Source organism: Elephas maximus, chromosome 22 (assembly GCF_024166365.1).
Source record: "Elephas maximus indicus isolate mEleMax1 chromosome 22, mEleMax1 primary haplotype, whole genome shotgun sequence".
NCBI classification, from domain to species: Eukaryota; Metazoa; Chordata; class Mammalia; order Proboscidea; family Elephantidae; genus Elephas; species Elephas maximus.
The window spans coordinates 69,367,751-69,393,400 of record NC_064840.1 but is presented as its reverse complement, the minus strand read 5'-3'; the positions used below and the strand labels follow the sequence as shown (position 1 = coordinate 69,393,400).

General features: G+C 37.6%; 1 protein-coding gene across 1 annotated transcript in view; it reads right to left on the bottom strand.

The window, feature by feature from the left end:
- The window catches only part of TEX15 (testis expressed 15, meiosis and synapsis associated), a 76,146-nt gene that overhangs the window by 36,232 nt on the left and 14,264 nt on the right, over positions 1-25,650 (bottom strand). The window contains exons 3-4 of the mRNA XM_049866757.1: positions 14,837-14,987; positions 9,804-9,969 (exon numbers count right to left, since the gene is read on the bottom strand). Of these exons, the coding sequence (XP_049722714.1) occupies positions 9,804-9,969; positions 14,837-14,975 (305 nt within the window). The 5' untranslated portion in view covers positions 14,976-14,987. The remainder of the gene's footprint in view (positions 1-9,803; positions 9,970-14,836; positions 14,988-25,650) is intronic.

Sequence of the window (25,650 nt, the reverse complement as noted above, 5' to 3'; positions counted from 1 at the left end):
CATAAAGTAAGAAAAACAAATGAGAGGCATAAGAATTGGACAAAAAGAAATAAAACTGTCATTGAGATAAATGGTTGTATACAAAGAAAATACAAGTGAATCTACATTCTACTACAATTAATATCACAAGGCTAATGAATACAGTATCAACATGCAAAAAATTTGTTATCTCTATATATCAACCCCCGAAGAGCATATGGTTCACAACATCATTAAAAAAATTAATAAACACTTACCCAGTTATATATCAAGAACTTAATACTGAAATTGATGTTACTGAAACTTAAAAGGCCTAACAAAATTGAGAAGTATACCATGTTTATGGAGCAAAAGACTCAATATTGTAAGACAGTTATTTTTTCCAAATTTATGTACGGATTCAATGCAATTCTAATAAAAACTCCAGCAAATGTGTGTGTGTGTGTGTGCACGCACACACGTGTGGAAACTGACAAACTGATTCTAAAATTGATGGCAAAATCTAAAGGGCCAAGTATAGCCAAGGTAATTTTGAAGAATAAAACTAGAGGACTTATCTATCACTTAAGATTTATAAAGACACAATAATTAAAACACTGTGGCTTCAGTACAGTGAATAGGCAGACTAAGGAACAAAGTAGAGTCCAGAAACACAAATACACATACATGGTGCTCTGACTTATGACAGCGACACCACTCGAGTCAGTGAGGGGTGGGGATAATCTTTCAATAAATGGAGTTTGTTCAACTGTTTAGCAAGATGAGGAAAAAGATGACCTTGAAACCTACCTGACATCACGCAACTGCAAACTAAACCTAAAATGTAAAACAACAAACCTTTCAGAAGGAAACTGAAGAATATCTCTGCGGCTTTTCAGGAAGGCAATGACCTCTTAGACAGAACACAAAAGGGGCTAATCATAAAGGAAAAATCTGATATATTTAACATCAAAATTAAGAACTAGTGTTCATCATAAACACTATTAAGACCATAAAAACTCAAACAACTGTGTGGGAGAAGGCAGTAATATTTGCAATGCTTATATCTGACAAAGGAAGTTGTAACCAGAATATATTAAGGACTCTATATAAACCAGTAAGAAAAAAGGGAACAAACCAATTGAAAAATGGGCAAAGGACTTGATAAAAAGAGAGTATCTAACCAGCCAAAAAACATATAAAAAGATGCTCAAGTTCATTAGCAATCAGGGAAATACAAATTAAAACCACACTAAGATACACTACACAACAAAAGAATGGCTAAATGATAAGAATAATACCAAGTGCTGGTAATGATATGGAAAAACAGAATTTATGTTGGAAATAAAACTTTGTATCATCACATTGGACAACCAGTTTAGTAGTACCTATTCACGAGAAATACATGCATACCCTATCACCTAGCAAGTACATCCTAGGTAGATTGCCAAGAGAAACAAATGTGTATGTATGTTCATCAAAAGGCACGTACGTACAAGAATGTTAAAGATGACAACAATTCAAAGGCCCATCGACAGCAGAATGGACAAACTGTTATATTCACAGAATCAAAATTTATACAGCAATGAGAACTATTGCTACATGGAACAATATGGATGACTTTCACAGATACTACTAAACGAAAACACACAAGACACAGAATAGAATACTGTACTGATTACATTTATACGAAGTTCAAAGACGGGTAAAGCTAATTTACGTTGTTAGATAAGTCAGGATAGTGGTTACCACTGCTGAGAGGAATGGTGACTGGGAGGGGCACTAGAGATACTTCTTGAGAAATGTTCTGTTTCTTGATTTGGGCACTGGTTACATGGCTGTATTAAAAAAAAGTTATACATTTAACATCCAAGCACTTTTCTAAGTATGATACTTCCGTAAGTTTACGCAGAAATATCCTATAGTCAGTAAGAAGCAGTGCTGAGAGTTCCAGTTTCAAAAACCTCACTATAAGGCTATGTTTCTCGTCTCCATTTACGTAATGAAGTTAGCTTTGGTGTGGATGCTTGTAATGCCCTACGGCAATTACCGCATCTCTGAGATGTAACGCTACTACTCTCCCCCCATTTTGCTTTCTACACATCTCCCTGCGCAATAAACTCAGAAAGTATGATTTCATGGAAAAAGGCCGATTACAGCCAGACCCACGTAAGTTAGGGTTAAGTAGAAATTACAACATTTATGACGTCAAATTATGACTTTTGATTTGATTGAAGATCTGCAAACTCTAGTGTCAACAGGAAGAAACAGAAATAGAAAATAATTAACCTCTTACGTGTCACGTGAGCCCACTAATTTCTTCTTAAGAAGCTATAAAAGATTTTTCGACTAAAGACCTGGAGTGGCATTTAAGCACTTTATCAGCAAACTGAGGAGGCTCTTCTACTGGGGCCAGTGTTGTTCTGCAGTGAAAGAAAATAAGTATCCTTTTCCCTAGTCAGCTTGCTGGCTAGAAATTACATCCTTTCGAAGCAATCAATGGAATCGGATAATATGACTCAATACAGACCTGACCCAGGGCTACAAAACTAGGGTAAATTAAAGTAGAAAACATTTCCTGGCATTCTGTGTTAGTAGTAACACTAATAAATACTTCATAGTTATCGATAAATGTTTTCAAAATTACATTTGAAAAAAATTTAGGCCTAATTGCTTTTTTTTTTAGTGGTGGTGGTAAGTTTATATACAACAAAACATTTGCCATTTCAACATATTTTCCATGTACAATTGTGTGATGTTATGTCTACTTGGCTTTTAAAACTATACCTGACTCTAAAGACTCTGGTAAAAGATTTGATTTTTCAAAGTTATTCAGACACTAGGATCTGTGTCAGCATATTAAAGGACAGAAGCTCTGAGTCTGAAGATTTCCATCTCAGACACGGTAACATGAATCTGACCAGTCTTTTGTGTGTACGGTAACATGTAATCACACAGACTATAAAGAACTAGCACATAAAAGTGACCTATTACCTTATGAGGCCAAGAGACAGAAAGGGCTACATGAACTAGAGACAACGTCATTCTGAGACCAGAAGAACTAGATGGTCCCTGGCCACAACCGATGACTGCCCTGACAGGGAACACAACGGAGAATCTCTGAGGGAGCAGGAGAACAGTGGGATGCAGACCCCAAATTCTCATAAAAAGACCAAACTTAAAGGTCTGACTGAGACTAGGAGGACCCCGGCGGTGAGGGTCCCCAAACCTTGTTGGCCCAGGACAGGAACCATTCCCGAAGACAACTCTTCAGACATGGATTGGACTGGACAATGGGTTGGAGAGGGATGCTGGTGAGGAGTGAGCTACCTGCACCACGTGGACACTTGAGACTACGTTGGCATCTCCTGTCTGGAGGGGAGATGGGAGGGTAGAGGGGATTAAAACTGGCAAAATGGTCACGAAAGGAGAGACCGGAAGGAGGGCGTGGGCTGACTCATTAGGGGGAGAGTAAATGGAAGTATGTAGTAAGGTGTATATAAGTTTATATGTGAGAGACTGACTTGATTTGTAAACTTTCACTTAAAGCACAATAAAAATTATTAAAAAAAAAGTGACCTATTACCAACAAATAAGCATCAAATTCAGTGCTAACAGTAAATTTATCTTAAATATATAATAGATCTTAAAAATATAAATAAACACACAAGAGTTAGGAATAATTTTTTCAGAAACATTTCCCCATGTTTTTATGCATGCTAATAAGGAATAAATGTCAAAATTTGTCAGACCCTGAACTTTATATATACTTTAAACTCCAGAGTAAAAATCCCCAAATCATCTCAGCACTCAAGTGTTGAACTGTGTAGCTGTACTCTCATTCATGGGCTTCTCATTTTTGGTCACTATTTTTAACAACCATTTTATTAAACTTTGAGTAAAAAATTTAGAAGAGAAAACTGATACTGACAGAGAAGTTACAGAAGTAAGTACAGCACAACTAGTGAATGGTAGAAACAGGACTGTAATCTTGGGTATCTTTCAGAAGACTGACTTTATAATTAACTCTGTGCTACCATGTTGTCTTCCTACTTAAATTACACCAGAATTAGAGCACAGGGTGTAAGTGCCTCAAACATAATGCTCGTGTCATAATTAATTACATCATAAAGAATAAATTCCAAGATAACTTGAATACTGTAGATAATTACAAGTAAATGAAACACCGGGAAACATTATTTCCATGTTTAACCGGAAAACAAAGAAAATGAGTGTATTTAGCTACTAGGGCTGTCTAGGATAGAAAATTATTCAAGTAAATATGTTTTTTAGAAAACAGTTAAAGAAACGAGGTTATTTCCTTTGGAGAGCTCGAAAGGGTACTTACTTGTTTTCAAACCCATCAGATTACTGGAGATAAGCAATCACTGTCCACTGGCTCAAAGTGTAATATATGAAGTGAAGCACAGACCGCAAGTAGAAATTGAGATTCAACAAGGTTTAAATAAGAAAGAAACTGGCTAACTTACAAGAGGTCCAGAGACTGGGTAGTATATTAGTTTTTTATTGCTTCTGTAACAACTACCACAAGCTTAGCTGCTTTGAACAACACAAATTTATTCTTTTACAGTTATGCAGGTCATAAATGTGACACGGTCTCATCAGGCTAAAATCAAGGTGTGGGCAGGGCTGCGTTTCCTTCTGAGGTTCGAGGGGAGGATCCCTTTCCTTGACAGAATGCAATGACTTGCAATTGTAGGATTAAGGTCTCTGTTTTCTTGTGGGCTGTCACCCAAGAGCCATTCCCAGCTTCTAGAAGTCGGCCACGTTCCTTGGCTCATGGGCCCCTTCCTCCATCAGTAAAGTCAGCAATGGTAGCTTGAGTCTCTCTCACCCTTCTTTCTTCTATCTCCTCTCTCTGATGCAGTCTTCTGCCTTTTTCGGTTTTTAACATCTTATGTGATTAAAATGGGCTCACTTGAATAATCTAGAATAACTCCCGATCTCAAGGTCTCTAATTTCAATCACATCTACAGTTAAAACGGACTCACCAGATAATCTAGAACAATTCCCCATCTCAAGGTCTGTAACCCAATCACATCTAGAAGGTCCCTTTTTGCCATCTAAGGTAACACAGTCACAGATTCTAGGCATTAAAACGTGCATCTTCGGGGGGAGCGTGATGCTGCCAACTACAGGCAGTCTGAATTTACTCAGTCCCTCAACAATACTAGGAAATGAGGATTTTTTTTCTTGACTCTCCACTCTGCTTTCCACAGTTTTAGGTTTATCCATGTCTGGTTTCTCTCATGGTCATAACAAGGCTGCCAGCAGCCACTAGGTCTACAGGCTTCCTTGCTCACATCCACCAGGAGAGATACTAACTTCGCCTTCTCAGGGTCTCCAAGCAGTTGTCAGGCTGTGTTCTACTGGCCCATACTGGCTAGACTTGCACATCAGTAAACCAATAAAGGACAAGGGGAATGGGACAAAGAATGGTTCAGACTAAGTATCTAAGATGGTCTAGAACTGGTGGGAAGACTACAGTCTACCACATTCTGCCTGTTCGGCTCAATATTTATATACACCCCTCTTACAACACATACACTTTCAAAACTGCACTTGCCCACACAAAGCACTTTCAATCCACCTCACCAGAAGGGGTAACCCAAAGTCTCATCCAGTTACTGCACTGAAGTCCAGACTCATGCTGTGAGTGATACACTTCATTTCCAGGTGAGAAAATGACAGTACTCACACAGTACACACCAAAAGGTTAAGTTAGCAACACCTAAATAACGTTAGTGAAGAAAAAGTAGGTTAACTAGAATTAAATTCAGAAACGTGAAGAAAGAATGGCACTACAATGATCAATGCTAACTAGCCCTTAGCTCAGAGCATATCCTTCTATTCAAAATATAGGTAGGATTTCTTGTCCTCAAAATTCCAAAGGCTAGTAACCATAGCAAGAGCTATTGTTTAAACAAGAGGTGAGTCTTAGAATTTCTGTCTCCTGGCAACAAGTCTTCAGAGGTCTCCTGACCTCCCCTAATGCCTTGAATTTAGAATGGCTTTTACCTATTGGACTCCGATTGGAAACTGTTTCTTCCCCCCAGATTGAATCTAAGATACATCTTTACTGTATAAACCTGACTAGTCTCTTTCTCAGCCAGAAAATTCTTAAAATTTTGGAGAGGTCTAAAGCAACAGATTTATGTTTTGCCGTATACGTTAACTCCTGTTAAATCTTTTTTAAACCCATATTCACACTAACTTTGGAAAAAATGAATTCTCTAAGTTAATCTCTCAAAGCTGGACTGAGAACCTAGCCCACAAGCAGAAAGAACCTTTCTTACCGAATCTGAATTTTCTCTGATTTTTAAAAAGCCTTCTTGGGTCTAAACTGGAAATGGCCATAGCACTCTTAACATTCCAAATTTTTTTTGTACAATTTCCCTCCTGATGTACATGATCTGTGCCCCACGATACAAGAGAAACCGTATCAACAACTTCCCACGCGAGAACGGTGTGGGTTCTTATGGCTCTTTTCCCACAAGACAGGGTAGAACTGTCCCATACAGTTTCCAAGGAGTGGCTGGTGGATTCGAACTGCCAACCTTTTGGTTAGCAGCCAAGGGCTTACCCACTGTACCATCAGGGCTTCATCCTTAGCTTTGAGTCATGCTAATGCTAATCTCGTTACCCCAAGAGTGCTACTATTAGCTAGAGCAGTATGCTTCCTTGTTCACGTCAGACTGGCTTCTCTCTCCCAGAGACGTCAAACCAACCTCTCTCCACCGTATCACTGGCCCAAACTGGCTTAGTTCTGCCCTTCTTTGGAATCAGTCACTGACAACGTGGACAACATTTTTCACAGAATGCTCAGGCTATTCATCTGGGATGAGATGTAAATTGATATATTAAGTACAAATTCAACCACAACATCGTATCAAACTGGGTACTGACAATCTTTAAAACGATATCCTTTCAAATAAATTCAAAATGTGTTTAAGAATTATCTTTAAAAAAAAAAAAAAGGCCAAACTGATACAAATAGGGCAAGACACCAACAGAGCGATACCCTTACGGAGGACTGAATTCAGTCTCTCCCTTACTCACTGAGGCCAGCTCAAGTTTCTCAGCTCTTCAAAATCTAAGACTCTCAGGAAGAATAACCAATCCCTCACCTGTGTGCCTAGGTATTATACTGTTTTATATTTAGTTGTATGTCGTTCTCCATTGGAATGTAAATTCTTTAGGGCTGAGGAACAAACTTTATTCACTTTTCTCCAAGGGTACCTAAATGTCTGACCCAGTGAAGAGATGTTGAAGGAATGAATGAATACGGATGTTTAGATCAGTAAGGTGTTCTGCAGGTTCCATACTTAGGAAGTGGTACATAACAAGTGGAGATCTTTCTTTTTGGAGCTTCTTGCTTTTCCTGAAATTTATTTAACTTGTTACATTCTCTAAGTTACATAAAGGCAGAGGCAGTCAATGTTATTACCACTTTTTCTTTTCATCTCTCCATTCTATTTTCTTCTACTAATCATTCTACTTATTTTTATTTTCCACTTGTGCCTTAAGGCTAAAAAGATTCAAGGGTACTTCCTGGTATCACTGGTTAAAAAAGTGAGATAAAAATTTAACTTAATTTTACATTTAGGTACCAGTCTTTGACTGCGTATCAAAAACAAGATAAAATTTGAAAGGTAGTAGGGGAACTAGACACAAACCAACGGGTTCTGGTAAGTACTACAAAACTTTAAGTATAAAATACTATGGATAACAAAGGAGTTTCTCTAACTGGGAAATACCTAAGAAAACAATAAATCTGATACTGGTTGGTCATTTAGGAGGTCTTAACAAACCCAGAAGTCGTCCCTGGGGGGGTGCAAATGGTTAACACACTTGGCTGCTAACCATAAAAAGTTAGGGGTCACCCAGAGACACCTCGGAAAAAAGTTCTGTGATTTACTTCTGAAAAATAATCCACTGAAAACCCTACGAAGCACAATTCTACTCCAACACACACAGGGTCACCACGAGCTGAACTGACTCGACCACAGCTGTCCTGGGGACACATCCAGTGTCGCTGGGTTGTTGTTGTTAGGTGTGATGAGTCAGTTCTGACTCACAGTGACCCTATAAATAACGGAATGAAGCACATCTCTGTCCTGTGCCATCCTCACAGTAGTAGGTACGATATGGTTGAGCTCGTTGTAGCAGCCACCGTGTCACTCCATCTAGTTGAGGGTCTTCCTCTTTTTCCCTGACCCTCTACTTTACCAAGCATGATGACCTTCTCCAGCGACTGGTCCCTGATATTGTGCCCAAAATATGTGAGATGAAGTCTTGCCATCCTCGCTTCGAAGGAACATTCTTGCTGTACTTCTTCTAAGACAGATTTGTTCATTCTTCTGGCAGCTCGGGGTATACTCAATACTCTTCACCAACACCGTAGTTCAAATATGTCAATCATCGGATACTTCTAACTTTTCTCTAACGCTAACTAGAAGAGATAACTAGTTGAAGATTTAGTGTTGGGCAGGGTAGCATTCTGGAAAAGGACAAAATTTCAAAATGCCTAAAGAACCAAAATTAAGGAACAACACAAGCAATACCATTTTTTTCCCCCCAGCAATACACTTCTGATCAAATGGTTCTTTCAATCCGGATGTAGCAGAATATATCTAGTCCTTTCCACCTATGCTCAAAAAGCTGTGGCTTTTAAAGGAATTAGCATAAAATCCAAGCTAATGCTGTCATTCCCCTCACTCCAATCCCAAATCTCCAAACTGACACCAAGTGGGCAGCCTGTTTGAATCAAGAGGAATTGACTATAAAACTAAAAAGAAACCAAAGCGTCTCAAAACAAGTTCTAAATGTGGGTCTATCAGTGTTTTAAGTTAAAAAAGCAAAATGCTGAAGGGGGCAAGTTCAGAAAACAAAAACACTAAAGCCTGTTTGCACAAGATCTATACCTATAACTACAAAATTTTTACGACGATAACTTTGCATATGTTCTTTTTCTTACTACAAAATATAACAATCAATCTGGCTTCCCAAAAAGTAGAAGGAACGCTTTTTAAAATTTAAGTGTCAGAAACAGTGGCACCAACCAGAAAAGAGTGCCTCTAGTAGAACAGACGGAAACAGCCAGATACAATCCTCTCAAATCACCTCGGTCTCTGAAGAGCTGGGTCGAGAGAGAAAAGTTACTTCCTGATTACTTTAACTTCTTTTATACTATCCAGGAGGTACAAGGGATCTACAAAATGGCCCTTAATAAATGTGGTGATGTATGCTTTATTTTTTTTTTAATTTTTGTTGTGCTTTAAGTGAAAATTTACAAATCAAGTCAGACTTTCATACAAAAATTTATAAACACTTTGCTATGTACTAATTGCTCTCCCCCTTATGAGACAGCATGCTCCTTCCCTCTACTCTCTCTTTTCGTGTCCATTCGGCCAGATTCTGACCTCCTCTACCCTTCCCTTCAGACAGGAGATGTCAGCATAGTCTCACGTGTCTACTTGTTCCAAGAAGCTCATTCTGGTGGTGTACGCTTTTGAAGAATTTTTTCAAAATTAAAAAATCAGAAGGGTATGTCTGAAATCTGACTACATTAATGCATAAAATATACTAATCCAATCTCACACTTCGCTTTTCACTATTACAGGAGGGTCACTATGAGTCAGAATCGACTTGACGGTAGTAGGTTTGGTTTATGAGGAGGTAACAAAAGAGTGGATAAAAATTGTCCGTACTTTATTTTTCTAGAAATACTTATTAAATCTCAAAGGGTAAAAAATAAAACAGCATAAAACACCATAAAAACAAACAAAAAAAGTCTCAAACTTGTTTAGGCCACAGTAGCTTACCTCTTGGCCGTAAATTTTTTTTCCAGATCGTCATTGTGAAGCAGTTTTGTATCCCCAAATTGCCATGACGACTGTAGATCACAGTTTACATCAAGTCTGCTCTGGTTAATCGTATCGTGTATGAAACTATACTCCCTAGTGTTGGTGCAACAGGGTGACAAGTACACTGAAGACAAGAAAAAGAAAAGGACGAGTAGGTATCTGTGTTTAGAACTGTGTCACCAGACAACTGTCCATCTAACAGCAGCTTCACTTGTTAACAGTCAAAAATTGGAAACCATTCAAATTTCCACGAGTGAACAAATTATGGTACATCCATGCCATGGAATAAAACCCACCTAGCTATACCGTATAATTCCTTTTATATACTGCTGGATTTCATTAGCTCGTAACTAGAACTTCTGCATCTATGTTCATGATGGATATTGATCTATAGCTTTCTTTTTTCATACTTTTTTTTTTAATTGCATTTTTGGTGAAAGTTTACACAGCAAACTAAGTTCTCCTCTAACCTCTGGCTGGTTTTGATAGCCGGGTAATATTGTCCTCATAAAATTATCTGGGAAGTGCTTTCCCCTTTTCTATTTTCTGGAAGAGATTTAGAATTTACGTCAATTCTTTTTTAAAAATGTTTAGTGGAATTCTCCATTGAAACCATCTGGGCCTAGAGATTTCTTTTGTAACAGTTTTCAACTATGAAGTGGATTTCATAATTACAGGGCTATTAAAATTATCACCTTAGTATTATGTAAGTTTTGGTAGTTTGCACTTTTTAACAAATTGGTCCACTTCATCTAAATTGTCAGGTTTATGTGTATGGGCTTGTTTGCAAGCCGGTGGTGATATCTTGTTTCATTCTTTATAGTCGTAATCTGTGGTTTATGTGGTTTTTTTTTTTTTCCTTTGTCAGTCTTACTAGAGGGTTACTGATCTTCTTAATCAGCATTTTGTTTCACTGATTTTCTCATTGTTTTTCTACTTCTTATTTCGTTGATTTTTGTTCTTATCATTATTTCCTTCCTTAAAAAAAAATTTTTTTTTTCTCTTTGTTTTGGGCTTCTTTTGTTGTTCTTTATTAGTTTCTTAAGGTGCCAGTTTTTATTATTCAGTTGAAACCCTTTTTTTCTAATGCAACTGAAACTTTTTTTCTAATGTAGCCATTTAGTGCAATAAAGTCCTTTGTCTGCAATGCTTTAGCTCTTTCCAAATTTTGGTATGTTCATTTTCATTGAGTTCAATATATTTCCCTCAAAGTCCCATAAATTATTTAGAAATGCATTCTTTACTTTCCAAGTGGAGGTTACCTATCACCTTTCTATTATCAATTTCTAATTTGAGTCCACTGTGGTTAGAGAGAACACATTTTGTATGATTTCAATTCTTTCAACTATGTTGAGATCTGTCTCCTGGCCAGGATACTGTCTATCTTGGTGCTTGCTCCATGGGTGCCTAAAAAGAACATCTATTCTGCTGCTGTTGAGTGGAGTAATCTATAAACACCAATCAGATCCTGTTGGTTGACAGTAATTTCTTCTAGTATTCCTGTTGATTTTCTGTCTAGTAGCTCTGTCAAATGTTGAGAGGTGCACTTAAGTCTCCAGCTATAATTCTGGATTCAACTCTTTCTCAATTCTATCATTTTTTGCTTTGCATATTCTGAAGTTCTGTTGCATGCACATGTCCTGTTGCTGTTAGGTGCCGTTCAGCCGGTTCTGACTCATAGCGACCCTACGTACCACAGAACAAAACACCGCCCAGTCCTGCGCCATGCTCGTGATCATTGTTACGCTTGGGCCCACTGCTGCAGCCATTTTGTCAATTCATCCCATTGAGGTCTTCCTCTTTTCTGATGACCCTTTACTTTACCAAGCATGATATCCTTCTCCAGGGACTGATCTCCCCTGACAACACATCCGAAGTATGTAAGACGCAGTCTCACCATCCTTGCTTCTAAGGAGCTTTCTGGTTGTGCTTCTTCCAAAACAGATTTGTTCGTTCTTTTGGCAGTCCGTGGTATAGTCAATATTCTCCACCAACACCACAATTCAAAGGCATCAATTCTTCTTTGGTCTTCCTTATTTATCGGCCAGCTTTCACGTGCAAATGATGCAACTGAAATATCATATTTTGGGTCAGGCAAACCTTAGTCTTTAAGGTGACATCTTTACTTTTCAACACTTTAAAGAGGTCATTTGTAGCAGATTTGCCCAAATGCAATGCATCTTTTGATTTCTTGACTGCTGCTTCTACGGGTGTTGATTGCGGATCCAAGTAAAATGAAATCCTTGACAACTTCAATCTTTTCTCCATTTATCATGTTGTTCATTGGTCCAGTTGTGAGGATTTTTGTTTTCTTTACATTGAAGTGTAATCCATACTGGACTGTGGCCTTTGATCTTTATCAATAAGTGCTTCAAGTCCTCTTCATTTTCAGCAAGCAAGGTCATGTCATCTGCATGTGGCAGGTTGTTAATGAGTCTTCCTCCAATCCTGATGTCCCGCTCTTCTTCATATATTCCAGCTTCTCGGATTATTCGCTTGGTGAAGGATATAACCCTGACGTACACCTTTCCCAACTTTAAGCCACACAGTATCCCCTTGTTCAGTCTGAACAACTGCCTCCTGATCTATGTACAGGTTCCTCATGAGCACAATTAAGTGTTCTGAAACTCCCATTCTTCACAATGTTACCCATATTTGTTATGACCTGTATGTGCATATGCATGCACGTTTAGGATTGCTATTATCTTCTTGGTGGATTGATCCTTTTATTATTATGTAATGTCCCTGGTAATTCTCTTTTCTCTAAGGCCTACACTTCATATGATATTAACATAGCTACTTAAGCTTTATTTTGGTTAATGTTTGCATGGCCTATCTTCTCCCATATGTTTACTTTCAATCAACCTGTATCATTATATTTCAAGTGAATTTCCTTTTCTGTCAACCGTATATAGTTGAGCCATATTTTATTATTTATTCTGCCAACCTGTCGTTTAATTGGTGTATTTAGATCATTCACATTTAATATAATTATGATGTTAGGGCTGAAGTCTGCCATTTAATTATTTTCTGTTTTTCTGTTTCAGTTCATTCCTGTTTCAATCTTCCTGCCTACTTGAATGTTTTAGAATTTCTTCTTGAGTTACCTATGGTGTTTTTGAGGGCAGTGGTGATTCAGTGGTAGAATTCTCACCTTCACATGAGAGAAACAGGTTTGACCCCCTCCTGGCCAATGCTCCTAAAGCACAGCCACCACTTGTCAGTGGTGGCTTGTGCATTGTTACAATACCTAACTGGTTTCAGTGGAACTTCAGACTAAGATGGACTAGGAAGAAGGGCGTTGAGATCTACTTCTGAAAATCAGTCAGTGAAAATCCTATGAATCACAATGGTCTGATCCCCTTGCGCAAGGGGTCACCATGAATTGGGGACTGACTTGACAGCAGTTAACAATGGTGTTTTTTAAAACCTTCAATTTTGAGATAATTATTACATTCACATGAAGTTGTAAGACATGATACAGAGACATATATTCTTGACTCTGTTTCCTCCAATGGTAACATCTTACATAATTATATCACAATCAGAAAATTGATACTGTTTTATCTTCAAGTTCACTCATTCTTGCCACTGTCTTCTCCATTCTTCTAATGAGCCTATCTAGTGAGGTTTTATTTCAATTATTGTATTTTTTGGTTCCAAAACTTCCATTTTCTTCTTTATTATATTTTCCTTTTGTTTTGCTGGGATTTAATACATTTTTTTATTTCTTTCAAGAGTATTTGCAATTGCTTGTTGAAACATCTTTATGATAGCTGCTTTAAAATTCTTGTCAGATAACCCTAAAACCTGTGTCATCTGGGTGTTGGCATCTGTTGTCTTTTCTCATTCAAGTTGAGATTGTCCTGGTTGCTGGTAAGACAAGTAAGTTTTTATTTTAGTTACTTTGGATAATGTTATGAGACTTTGGATCTAAGTATGATTAAATCCTCTGTTGTAGCTCTACTCAAGCCATGCTAGCAAGGAGAAAGGGAATCTGAATCTTTACCACTGGGTGGGGTTGAAATCCTGGCTCTCCACATGCCCCCAGTGACGCCCCGGAAGGGGGTGCCTTTTTACCATTGGACAGAGGCAGGAGTCTACACTCCCCACTCAGCTGCCACTGACACTGTGGAAGGGAGACAGGTGCCTTGTTATTGCTGAGCATGGTAGAAGTCCAGGCTCCCCAGGTGATCTATGCTGATGCTGCTCCCAGTGAGGGAGTATTCATCACCACAGGGCACGGAGCAGGAAGAAGTGGAATTTATGTGGTAGAAGTCCAGGCTCCCTATTTGGCCTCCTCTATAGGGTCCCTATGAGTCAGAATCCATTCAATGGCAACTTTTTTTTTTTTTAATAGGGTCACTATGAGTTAGAATTGACTTCACAGCAAAGGGTTTGGGTTTTTTTGTAATACCACTCCAGCAGGGAGGAGTGGTACAGATATAGGTCTAGGCCCTCCACTTAGCCTTTGCTGGTAAAAACGCAGGGGTCATGGCTTTACTTCCGGGTGATTTTCAGGAGTAGAGAATTTATTGTCAAACAGGTTTCTGTCTTTCTAGTCTGATCCTTCTACTTTGCAAGAGAGAGTAAGCTTTCCTTGGAGCTTTTTTTTTTTTTTTTTTGGTCTGTGCCTGTTGGTATGGGCGTCTCCAATCCAGTCTGAGATATTTAGAAGACATAAAGAAAACGCAGAGAATTTACTACTACTGTGTTGTTCCTCAAGTCCCAGGGTCCACAGCTGGTCTGTTGTCTCTCTACCTTTCAGAGTCTGTTTTATACACGTTCAGAGTTTTTCGGTGTACTTAGGGAGGGACAGGAGAAATGCGTTTACTTCATCTTGTCTAGCACTGCAAGTACATGTGTAGAGGTATTAAAGTGCTAACTTAAGCTGATTTTACAGAACCAAAACAGAAGAGAAATGTGAACTAAGAATCAGAGCAATACAGTAATAAATATTTTAAAAATCCCATCTTCCATACAAATATTACCTTTACCAGCTGTCCTTCTGATCTTTGGAATGGTAAATTTCTTCAGAGGATTGGCTTCTATGCCAGTAATTGATAAAGGCTCACTGGTTGAGCTCATTTTCCATAATGTCTTGTGTTTAACCATCTGTTTCACTTCCATTTTGTTGTTGGCCTAAAATAAATCCCAAGTTATTAAGTAAAAAGTCAATAAATACGTAAGTGGCAATGGCAGTAAAATCATTTAAAAGTTCTTAAATGGAATTTAATAAAAATATATTCTTGGTCACACTGACAAAAGATTTCAATATGAATCTGCCAGGTTACCCAAAACAGAAAATGAATTAATAACCTTTTTTATATATATATAATATTAAAAATATTTATTCTGTAGTTTCTAATAAATCTTTTCCTGTAATTCATGTCATTGTCATTGAGCAGCTAAAAGCCTCTGTGCTCCTGAAAAGCTTAATAACTTCTCTACATAACAATTTCTATATAACATCTGGTAAAGTTCTTGCCAAATATTTTAACGTTTTAAAGTATTTTTCTTATACACTTCTGTCACCTTCAAATCAGAATCCCTGGCTTTTGGAAAACTTAGGAAGTTACTGTGTGTGTTGATTTTATCTGTCAACTTGGCTAGGTTGTATGATTCCTACTGGTTTGGCCAAATATTAGGCTGGCTCCTGTTCCATAACGTAATTTAATGTAATATAATCACACCCTCCATAATGACATCTAATCAATCAACCAGTCAAAAGGGGAGTTTTGTTAGGGCATGGTCTGCCTCAAGACCATATAGAGGTATTTTGGCAGAACTCACTCACTGACTCTGTACTGTTCCTGTTGCCTGACCTATAGACTTTGGGATAAAAGCCTGCAGAAGTCTCCAGCCTACCACCTGACCTGTGTATTTTGGACTTGCCAGCCCCTGTGTCCCCCAGTCCCATGAGCTGGGAGGAGTAACCAGCCTGTTGCCTGACCTATGGATGCTGGGCTTGCCCGTCCCCATAACTGGGTGAGTCAATTCTCTATTTTTTTTATTTTTATTTTTATTGTGCTTTAAGTGAAAGTTTACAAACCAAGTCAGTCTCTCATACAAAAACTTACACACACCTTGCTATATGCTCCTAGCTGTTCTTCCTCTAATGAGAGCATACTCCTATCGTCCACTCTCTATTTTTGTATCTATTCAGACAGCTTCTGACCCCCTCTGCCCTCTCATCTCCTCTCCAGACAGGAGCTGCCCACACAGTCTCATGCGTCTACTTGATCCAAGAAGCTCACTCTACGCCAGTATCGTTTTCTATCCCATGGTCCAGTCCAATCCCTGTCTGAAGAGTTGACTTTGGGAATGGTTCCTGTCTTGGGCTAAGAGAAGGTGAGTCAATCCGTTGAAGTAAATCAATCAATATCTATCCATCCACCCATTTCTCACTGGTTCTGTTTCTCTGGAAAACCCTACACAGACGGTTATAAACCAACTATTTCATCGATATCCCTACGGTTGATGACCCACAACCAAGTGGCTACTGTATTCAGTTAACATGTTCCATGGTATTACTCTTTAAATGGTTCAAGACAACATCACATATTGTTATTCTAGTAGTGAGAAAGATTTACGTTTTATGCTTTACCATAGTAAAAAAAAAAAAAGATCAGAATAGTCTTTTCCTTCCTCCTCCCTTCTCCGTCTTCCTCTCTCCTGCCCCTCTTTCTCTGTCACACACAAGTACTGATTCTTAACCTTTCAAGCAGAACTCAAACTGAGTAACAAACGTCAGCTATGGACCCTCCAGACAGAGAAATATATTCAAACATGAATTTTTCATACCATTTTATAAAGTTCATGGGCCTTCTGATATCTGCCCACTGCTTAGTTCAAATGATGGCTCACAATCCAAATTAAGAGTTAACAAGATTCCACAGAGGCTCACAAAGGGTAGGATTCTATAGGTGGGTCACAAAGGAGTGCCCCAACCCCTGCCCCTCTTCTGCCCTTTAGGAAAGGTGAGCTAGCAATCTCCCAATCAAACAAGGATCAGAATAGGGACAGAAAATGGACTGAAACCGCTAGAACAAAATCCGCCTTTCTCTCATCCAGTCAAAATGTAGCTATGAGTTCCCTTAAGATACACCAGCTCCTGAGATAATTCTCAGGACTGCCATGTCACCTGGCAGTTTAGTAAGGGGAAGAACGGAGAATAATTTATGTAGAATGACTTAGATCACAAAAAAAATCTCTTCAAGTAGTCACCATCTATATTAACTGTACTCAAAGGTATATAATAAAAAAATCTTTATTATATATATAATGATCAGTTGAATATAAGGTACTTGACAAGTGTTGAGATAATCCTCAATGTTGCCTTTACAAAACAAACAACTACAGGTAAATTAGTTACTCAGGAAATCTGGATAATATTTCATCTGTATGGTTTCTTACAAAATGCTTTTCTAGTATAATTTACTAATAAAGACTACTGAGTATCACATTTTAATCCTTAGTGCTTAGAAAACTACTTAGCCACAAAGAAGCCATATAAAACCTGGAAGGTAAATTGTCAATGTTATTCAGTGTCTTTCATCAAATGTGTCACCTCCAGCAATTTTTCAAGTATTAACTTTAAAGAAGGAATAACAACCCTTTAACTTCAGTCCAAACAAATCAGCCACACTCACAAAATAAAAAATTCACACATTTTTTAATGATCCATTATCACAGACCTAAAATCATTATATTTATGATTTTTATATGCATATATAAAACATACATATCATAGTTCTACAACCCTTAAATATATATTTATACATATTATTTTTATGTGTGTAAAAATAAAATCAGAAAGTGTGAGTCCTGAAGGTTCATGCTGGGGCTCCCTCCTCTGGGGTTCTGGGTGAGCACTGAAGAGCAGAGAAAAAACTGTAAAAACCTCAAGGATAGTTAATGCACATGGCAATGTACACAGTAGGTCCCTAACGGATATTCAGATAAATAAATGAATAAACAAACTAACAAGCAATCGAAGGAACCAAAGAAGAGTTCTCCAGCAATTAAAACATCTATGACTACAGGCCTTAAGAGTATGCATATTACAAATGACTTTAAACCAATACATTTAAAAGATTAACTAAACAGTAAATTCCTGGAAAATATGTAACTTACTGAAACTGATTCAGAAGAAATACAGAATGAATGATCCTATCAATACTAAGGAGACATTAAATCAATAGTTATAAATTGATTCTAAAAGTATATAAAGATGAGGACACTAATATATCATAAAAACAAGTTGAGTTCATTCCAGAAATGCAAGGGTGATTTAACAATGGAAAATATGCAACATTTCATTTTCCACATAAACTGATTAAAAAAAAAAATCAAATGATTATCTCAACAGATACAGAAAAGGCATTTACATAAACAAATTCAAAACCCATTTATGATTAAAAAACAAAATCTTAGCAAATGAAATACACGGAAACATTCATAAATTGATGAAGGGTATCTACCAAAAATCTATAGCGAACTGGTAAATGGTGATGCCAGGCACACTTTCTTTAAAATTAAGAATAAATTATTACTACTTCCTTTTAGCACCACAAGTGCTCAGCAAGGGAGGAAAACAAGAAAAGAAATAAAAAGGTAAAAAGGAACTAAAAAAGGCGAAAAGGGAAGCTAGATTTTATAGGCTTAGGAATTTCTTTAGTGAAAGATGAGGAAGCTTAGGCCCAAATACTACACATTTTAAGAATGAATGTTACTTAGAAAGGCAAAATATCATAATGGTTCAAATTTGGGTTCTGCCATTACTTAACAATGTTACATTAGGCAAAGTGCACATATTCTCTGGGGCCAATAACAGAATGTATATCTCCCATGTTTGCAGAGTCCAGTACACAATAACTACACATATTTAACTGTTAGTGTAATCCTGAAGTCTAGTAATGGAATCAAGTTATGGAATTTGTCAAGAAACATAGTATTGTAAAGACAACTTGGTTGGAAGTCAGGTAATGTTGGCTGTAATTCTAGCTCTGCCATTAACCAATGATGTAACCTTGGGCAAGTCATTAACTTTCCTTTACAGCACATCACTCTGCATGCGTTATTAACGGTAGTACATTTTTTCAGACAAGTTAGTGGCAAACAAAGCCCCTCTCTGTCAAATACCCAGTCTAAGCACTCATCCTCTAAAGGTCTATCTAAAAGAGAACACTTGGACTGAGTTTCCTAAAAATCAAGTATCTGAATGATTGAGAGCACTGGTTTTAGAGGTTACTCAATAAATCTGCAAAATCTTCTAACCGATTACTATCAAAGAGACTTTAATTAATAACAGAACTTTGTGTTTCAATCGAGTAACTTAGTCCAAAGACTCAACTGGTATCAGTTATGTAAAGGCTTCCCAATGTGAGGCAGCTTAAGATAATTTTAGACATACAAAGCATTACTGAGACAATTTTTTTTTTAGTTCTCTTTCAAACATTAACATTAATCAGTTTGTTGTTAATTTACCTTTTACATCACTATGAAGACCTTGTTAATCTCCCTTTTTAACAAAAAGAAATAATGCCACAGGTTCAGGGTCTTCTGGCAGATAGCAATGTTCTGTTTTTACTTACTTTTTATTTGTGCCCAATAATATGAAGTTCCCGTAAAATAAATCTATTTTAAAATATTTAATAAATTATGGGATTTATGGTGTGCACATAGGGGAAAAAAAAATCATCCCTCTTCTGGTAAACCCAGGAAACAGTTCCCAAGGATATCTGAATAAATTATGTTCTTGGAACTGGAGTCACAAATACAAATTCTGACTTCTGCAGAATTCTAAATGAGACAAAGAATTACTTCTAATAAAGATATAGTAAAATCAGACGATATACATGATAAATTATGTTTACATTTAAATAGATTAAGTCAGTAAGAATGTCCCAGTTAAAACTATAAATGTAAAGCTAAAATAAATTTTAGTCCAACTTCTCATTTTATAGATCAGGGGCTGGAACACTATTACAGACCATGGGCCAAACCCAACCGTCTATCTGAAGGGCCTGCAAGCCAGCAACAATTTTTACATTTTTAAATGACTGAAAAAAAATCAAGAGTAATATTATCACACAAAAATTCTGTGAAATTCAAATGGCAGTGTCTACAGTAAGTTTTATAGGAATACAGCTGGGCCCATTCATGTACCTATTGTCTGTGCCTACTTTCCTGTTACAAGAGTACAGGTGACTAGGTGTGACAGAAATCCTGTGGCCCACAAAGCCTAAAGTAATTTACTATCCAGTCCTTTACAGAAAAAGTTTGCCAATCCAAAGCAAGTTAAATGTCAAAGAGCTTGGACTAAGTCAAAACGAGGTCTGATGATTTCCATTCCAAGATTCTCCTGGTCTCCCATCTTCTCCATTATCATCTACTGTATTCTGGATTTCATCCCAACCCACTTTCCTTCTCTGTATCCTTCCCAACAGCATCTAAACAGGTTGAAACTTTCTCATTTCAAAAGCAAAACCCTTGTAGCTCACCTTCCAATCTATTCCCTTCCCAATCTACTCTGATTTCCATCTCCGCCCTCCACCTGAACAGCAGTCATCAAAGTCGCCGTCGAGCTCCGCATCAGTCTCTTGTTACCACAAGTCTGTCTCTGGCTCCTAACTCACCTGGCCCTCCGCATTTGCTGTCCATGACCTGTCTGGTTTTGTAATAATACAGTCCTGTTTTGACTTCTGTGACTTCATAACCTGGATTTTGCAGCTATTTCTCTGATGGTGCTTTGTCTCTTAATAACTCAACCATTTCTAACTGAACTTTAATATTGTTTTAATTTTTACTCATATATTAAAAAAGGATGTGTTCTCTTTTGGAAACATTACAAGAAAGCTAAACTTCATTTTGACTAACATCACTACCACTACCAACATCAATCCGGGTATCACTGGTCCAAAGGTTAACCTGTCTTATGAATTTTTCAAGATTATTTTTTGATGTATATAAAATACATTGATATATATACACAAACATATATATATAAATTTTTTTTATAAAACCCTAAAATAATTTATTTTTTATATATATACTATCATTCAGTATCTAATACTTGAAACTTGTTTTTTACACCCAACTATATTTTTAACATCTCTCATGTCGATACTAATCCACAGCATTCTATGTTTGACAGTGATTCATCACATTTTATTTAGCCATTCTCCTACTGAGGGACATTTAGGTTGATTCCAATTTTTTTGCATTTAAATTTTTTATTGGCATCGCCTGGCTATCCTGGAAGGAAACTTCAATGTATTCAACCAAAATGAGAGTGGCTGTTTATCCATGCCTGTACTGATACAGTATTTTACTCAATTCCTTAACCTTTGCAAACCTGGTAAGTGAAAAATAGAATCTCGTGGTTTTAATTTGCGTTTCTTTCATTATTAGTAAGGCTGAGCCTTTTCCCCTGAATCACTTGTTCCTAAGTTTTTCTCCATTTTTTTCCTACATGGAAGACAGACTTTTAGTTAATGAGTTTTAAGAACTCTATGCAGAGGAAGCTAGTTTTTGTCCGTCGTAAGTGTTGGAAAACTTCTGCCTTTTAATTTGGTTTTTCGCATGTTCCTCCCATAGCAAAAATTTAATTTTTGTATACTCCAGTTTCTCAGTCTTTTATTATACTGTATTTTTAAACTATGACCAGCAGTGCCTAAGAGTTCTGGTTTTTCACCAACAGGTGATATTGGTACTATAAATTTCTGCCAATCTAAACAAACAAACTGGCTGCCGTTGAGCCAATTCCAACTCACAGTGAACCTCCCACAGGACAGAGTGGAACTGCCCTGTAGGGTTTCCAAGGAGCGGCTGGTGGATTCGAATGCCAACCTTTTGGTTACCAGCTGAGCTCTTAACCACTGCACCACCAGGGGTCCTCCGCCAACCTAAAAGGTGGAATGACATCTGTCATGGATTGAACTGTGTCCCCTAAAAATATGTGTCAACTTGGTTAGGCCATGATTCCCAGTATTGTGTGGCTATCCTCCATTTTGTGATTTCTGATTTATTATAAATCATGATCTCTGCCTGTGGTTAAAGAGGATTAGGGTGGGATGTAACACCCTTACTCAGGTCACATCCTGGGCCAATGTAAAGGGAGTTTCCCTGGGGTGTGGCCTGCATCTTTTTTTTTTTTTTAACAAGAGATAAAAGGAAAAGGAAGCAAGCAGACTCGGGGACCTCATACCACCAAGAAAGCAGTGCTGGGAGCAGAGCGCGCCCTGTGGACCTGGAGTGCCTGCGCAAAGAAGCTTCTGATCCAGGGGAAGATTGTTGAGAAGGACCTTCCTCCAGAGCTGACAGAGACAGAAAGCCTTCCCCTGGAACTGACACCCTAAATTTGGACTTCTAGCCTACTAGACTGTGAGAAAATTAATTTCTCTTTGTTAAAGCCATTGACTTGTGGTATCTGTTACAGAAGCACGAGGTAACTAAGACAACATCTTATTGCGTTTTGTCTGCAGTTTCCTGGTTATTGACAAGACTGATCAAGTACTGAGTATGTTTACTGGCCACTTGTAATTTCACACCTGTAAAATGCCTGTTCAAGATTTTACACATTTTCTTATCAGTTTATGTATTTCTAAGAAATCTTTATATGAGACACTACATCATCACCAACCTTATTTGTTGCATGTAGTTTCTCCCACTTTGTTAACTTGTCTTTTTACTTTTTTTGAACAGAAATATTTAATTTTAATGTAGTCCAAATTAGGAATTTTTCCTTTGTTTTATGCTTTTGATCAACTTAAAAAATTTCCCTCCCCCAAGCTCATAAAGATAATCCCCTATATTCTCTTCAAAATGTCATATAGTTTTGCCTTTCACCTTAACTCTTTAATTCGGTTGAAATTCATTATTGTCTAAGGTGGCTTTTCAATCTGTTAGGGAAATGATGGTTTGCTTTTTTTTGATAAAGCAGCTATGTATCTGTAAAGAAAAAAGACTAGATCCCTAACTGAGAACACTGTATAAAAATCATTAAAGTTGGATATGAGTGTACAGTAGAGTCAATCTCAATATTCTCTAGAATGCTAGGCATTTCAGAGGAAAAGGAATCTAGGCTATTAGGAGACTTATTAATGAAATGAGTGACCATGGGAGAATCCAGACACAAAGTATGCCTGAAAAAGATGATAAAGAACACAACAGTGAAAGTGGTAGAGATTACAATGAAGATAAACTGGTTCCAAAGAAGCAATGGAGTGTGAGACAAGGAAGAAAAGAGACTGTAGTCAAAGAGGAAATGAGAGAATCTGAAATAGTAACATGGTTGCAGTTCCTGGTAATGAACAGTTTCAAAGTAGAAAGGATATATTAAAACGAGGACACCAACATCTAAGATACCCTACTGAGCTCATCCTGTCTGCAGGAGGGAGAATGAAGACAACCAAGGAAACAAGAGAAAGATGAGTCCAAAGGACTAACTGACTGCAACTACCACAGCCTTTATCAGACTGAGTCCAGCACAACTAGATGGTGCCTGGCTACCACCTCTGACTGCTCTGACAGCAACCACAATAGAGGATCCCAGAAAGAGCTGGAGAAAAATGTAGAACAAAAGTTTAACTCACACAAAAAAAAGACCAGGCTTACTGGCCTGACAAAGACTAGAGAAACCCCAACAGTATTGTCCCAGGACACCCGTTTAGCTCAGTAATGAAGTCACTCCTGAGGTTCACCGTTCAGCCAAAGATTAGACAAGCCTATAAAACAAAACGAGACTAAAGGGGTGTACCAGCCCAGGGGCAAGGACTAGAAGGCAGGAGGGATCAGGAAAGCTGGTAATAGGGAACCCAACGTCGAGAATGAGAGTGTTGACACGTCGTGGGGTTGGTAACCAGTATCACAAAACAATATGCGTACTGTTTAACGAGAAGCTAGCTTGTTCTGTAAATCTTCATCTAAAAAAAATAAATAAGAACGAGGAAGTCAAGATCAGGAAGCGGTTCAGTGATCCAGGCCCACTGAAAGGAATGGTCTGATTACAGAAAGATGCAAGGAGAAACTTCTCTGACCCCTCGATAAAAAAATGAAGTATAAAGAGGGAAAATATGAATATTAGAGGGTTTTTGGAAGATCTCCAATAGGTCAGGTGAACTACCTTTACAAAGCAAGGTCAGAATAAAAAAGATTATGGTTTGTATGGGAGAAGGAACTAGACCCATACCAAAACAATATATAGCATAATGATTAAAAAGTTAACACAGAACTTTACACACAAATAGATTCTTAAGAAATATCGTTGAATTGGGGGGTAGGTGAACTGAAGATGTAGAATTAAATAATACAGCATTTTTCACGGACTGGAAGCTTGCCCCTAAGCTGCTATCAATAAAATCCACCTGTTAAAAAATTCTCTTATGTGACTTAAAGAATGTTGTTGACCTTCAGTCTATCAATTCAGGCAGGAGCTTCTGGTTGAGCGTCAGATTTTCTTTGCCTTTCTTACTGGTTTCAGATTCAACACCTGTGAAGTGATTATTTTTTGACAGGTAACTCCATTGGATAAATTTATAGATTAATCAAGGGATTACATGTCAACAACACTTTGCGAACACATACATTTAGAGAAAACTCAATTTCCTTGTAGTGATAGGAAGTTCTATCCTTCATTATCTCTCAAATTCTTCTTTAGCTTGAGGTTTGGCTATGTGTAATTACAAATTAGGGAGAAGGGAGGAACATATGGAATGCCTAAACGCAGAAAAATGACGATGAGAAAGATTTTTAAAATTACTTCTAAGTCTTATCCACAGAAGGTAGGAGTTATTACATAAAGAATGTTCCCAGATCCTGTTTCTCTTCTGTTCACCTGTTTAACTTTGCCACTGCCAAATCAAAGACGCTTGTAGAAAGAGCACCTTTTGGAGATTACCAAATGCTTTTGGAGAAGGTGAACCATCTGTCAAATCCTACTTCCCTGGAGGAAAGTATTGTGAACCAGAAACAAAGGCTTCCAACAAGTACACAGTGATTCCAGTAGCTACCTGGACTTACTATTAGAAAACGGTAAGGAAGAGTTTTTTTTTCCTTTTTCTTTATTTTATTTCATTTATTTTTCATTGTGCTTTAAGTGAAAGTTCACAAATCAGGTCAGTTTCTCATACAAAAATTTACATACACTTTGCTATACATTCCTCATTGCTCTCCCTCTGATGAGATAGCACAGTACTTCCCTCCCCTCTCTCTCCTTGTGTACATTTGGGTAGCTTCTGGACACCCTCTGCCCTCTCATCTCCCCTCCCGACTGGAGATGCCAACATAGTCTCAGAAGCTTGTTAAGAAAAAGTTTTAAAAAATCAACATAACTCCCAAAATAACAGCTTCACTCTGTTACTACTTGTTTTACTTAGGCTTAAAAGATTTAGACATGTAGAACCCACGTGCTTCTTAAGGTCAGTGCTCATATCAGCCACTTCCCCTGAAAGATCGGAGGTATTCAAAAAAACCTTATCCATTAGAATGTACTCTCTAAAGCCTCAGAAATTTATAGTGTAACTATACTATTTGGAGAGAATAAAACGTTACAACCTGGTGAGTATAACAAATATATTAGAGTACTACCAAATAAAGCTTCTCCCAGATTTATTTTGAAGACTCCACCAAGATTGAGAAAGTAATTTTTTTTTGCACACACACACAAAAAAAGAAGTTTAAAAACATCAGGTTATAGTGACCAGTTAAAATATGGGAAAAAACAATAACCTAAGTTCTCAGGCCTGGTTACAAGCACTGGAAGTTAACTTGGCTGGAAAGCTCACCGTTCTATGATTTAGCA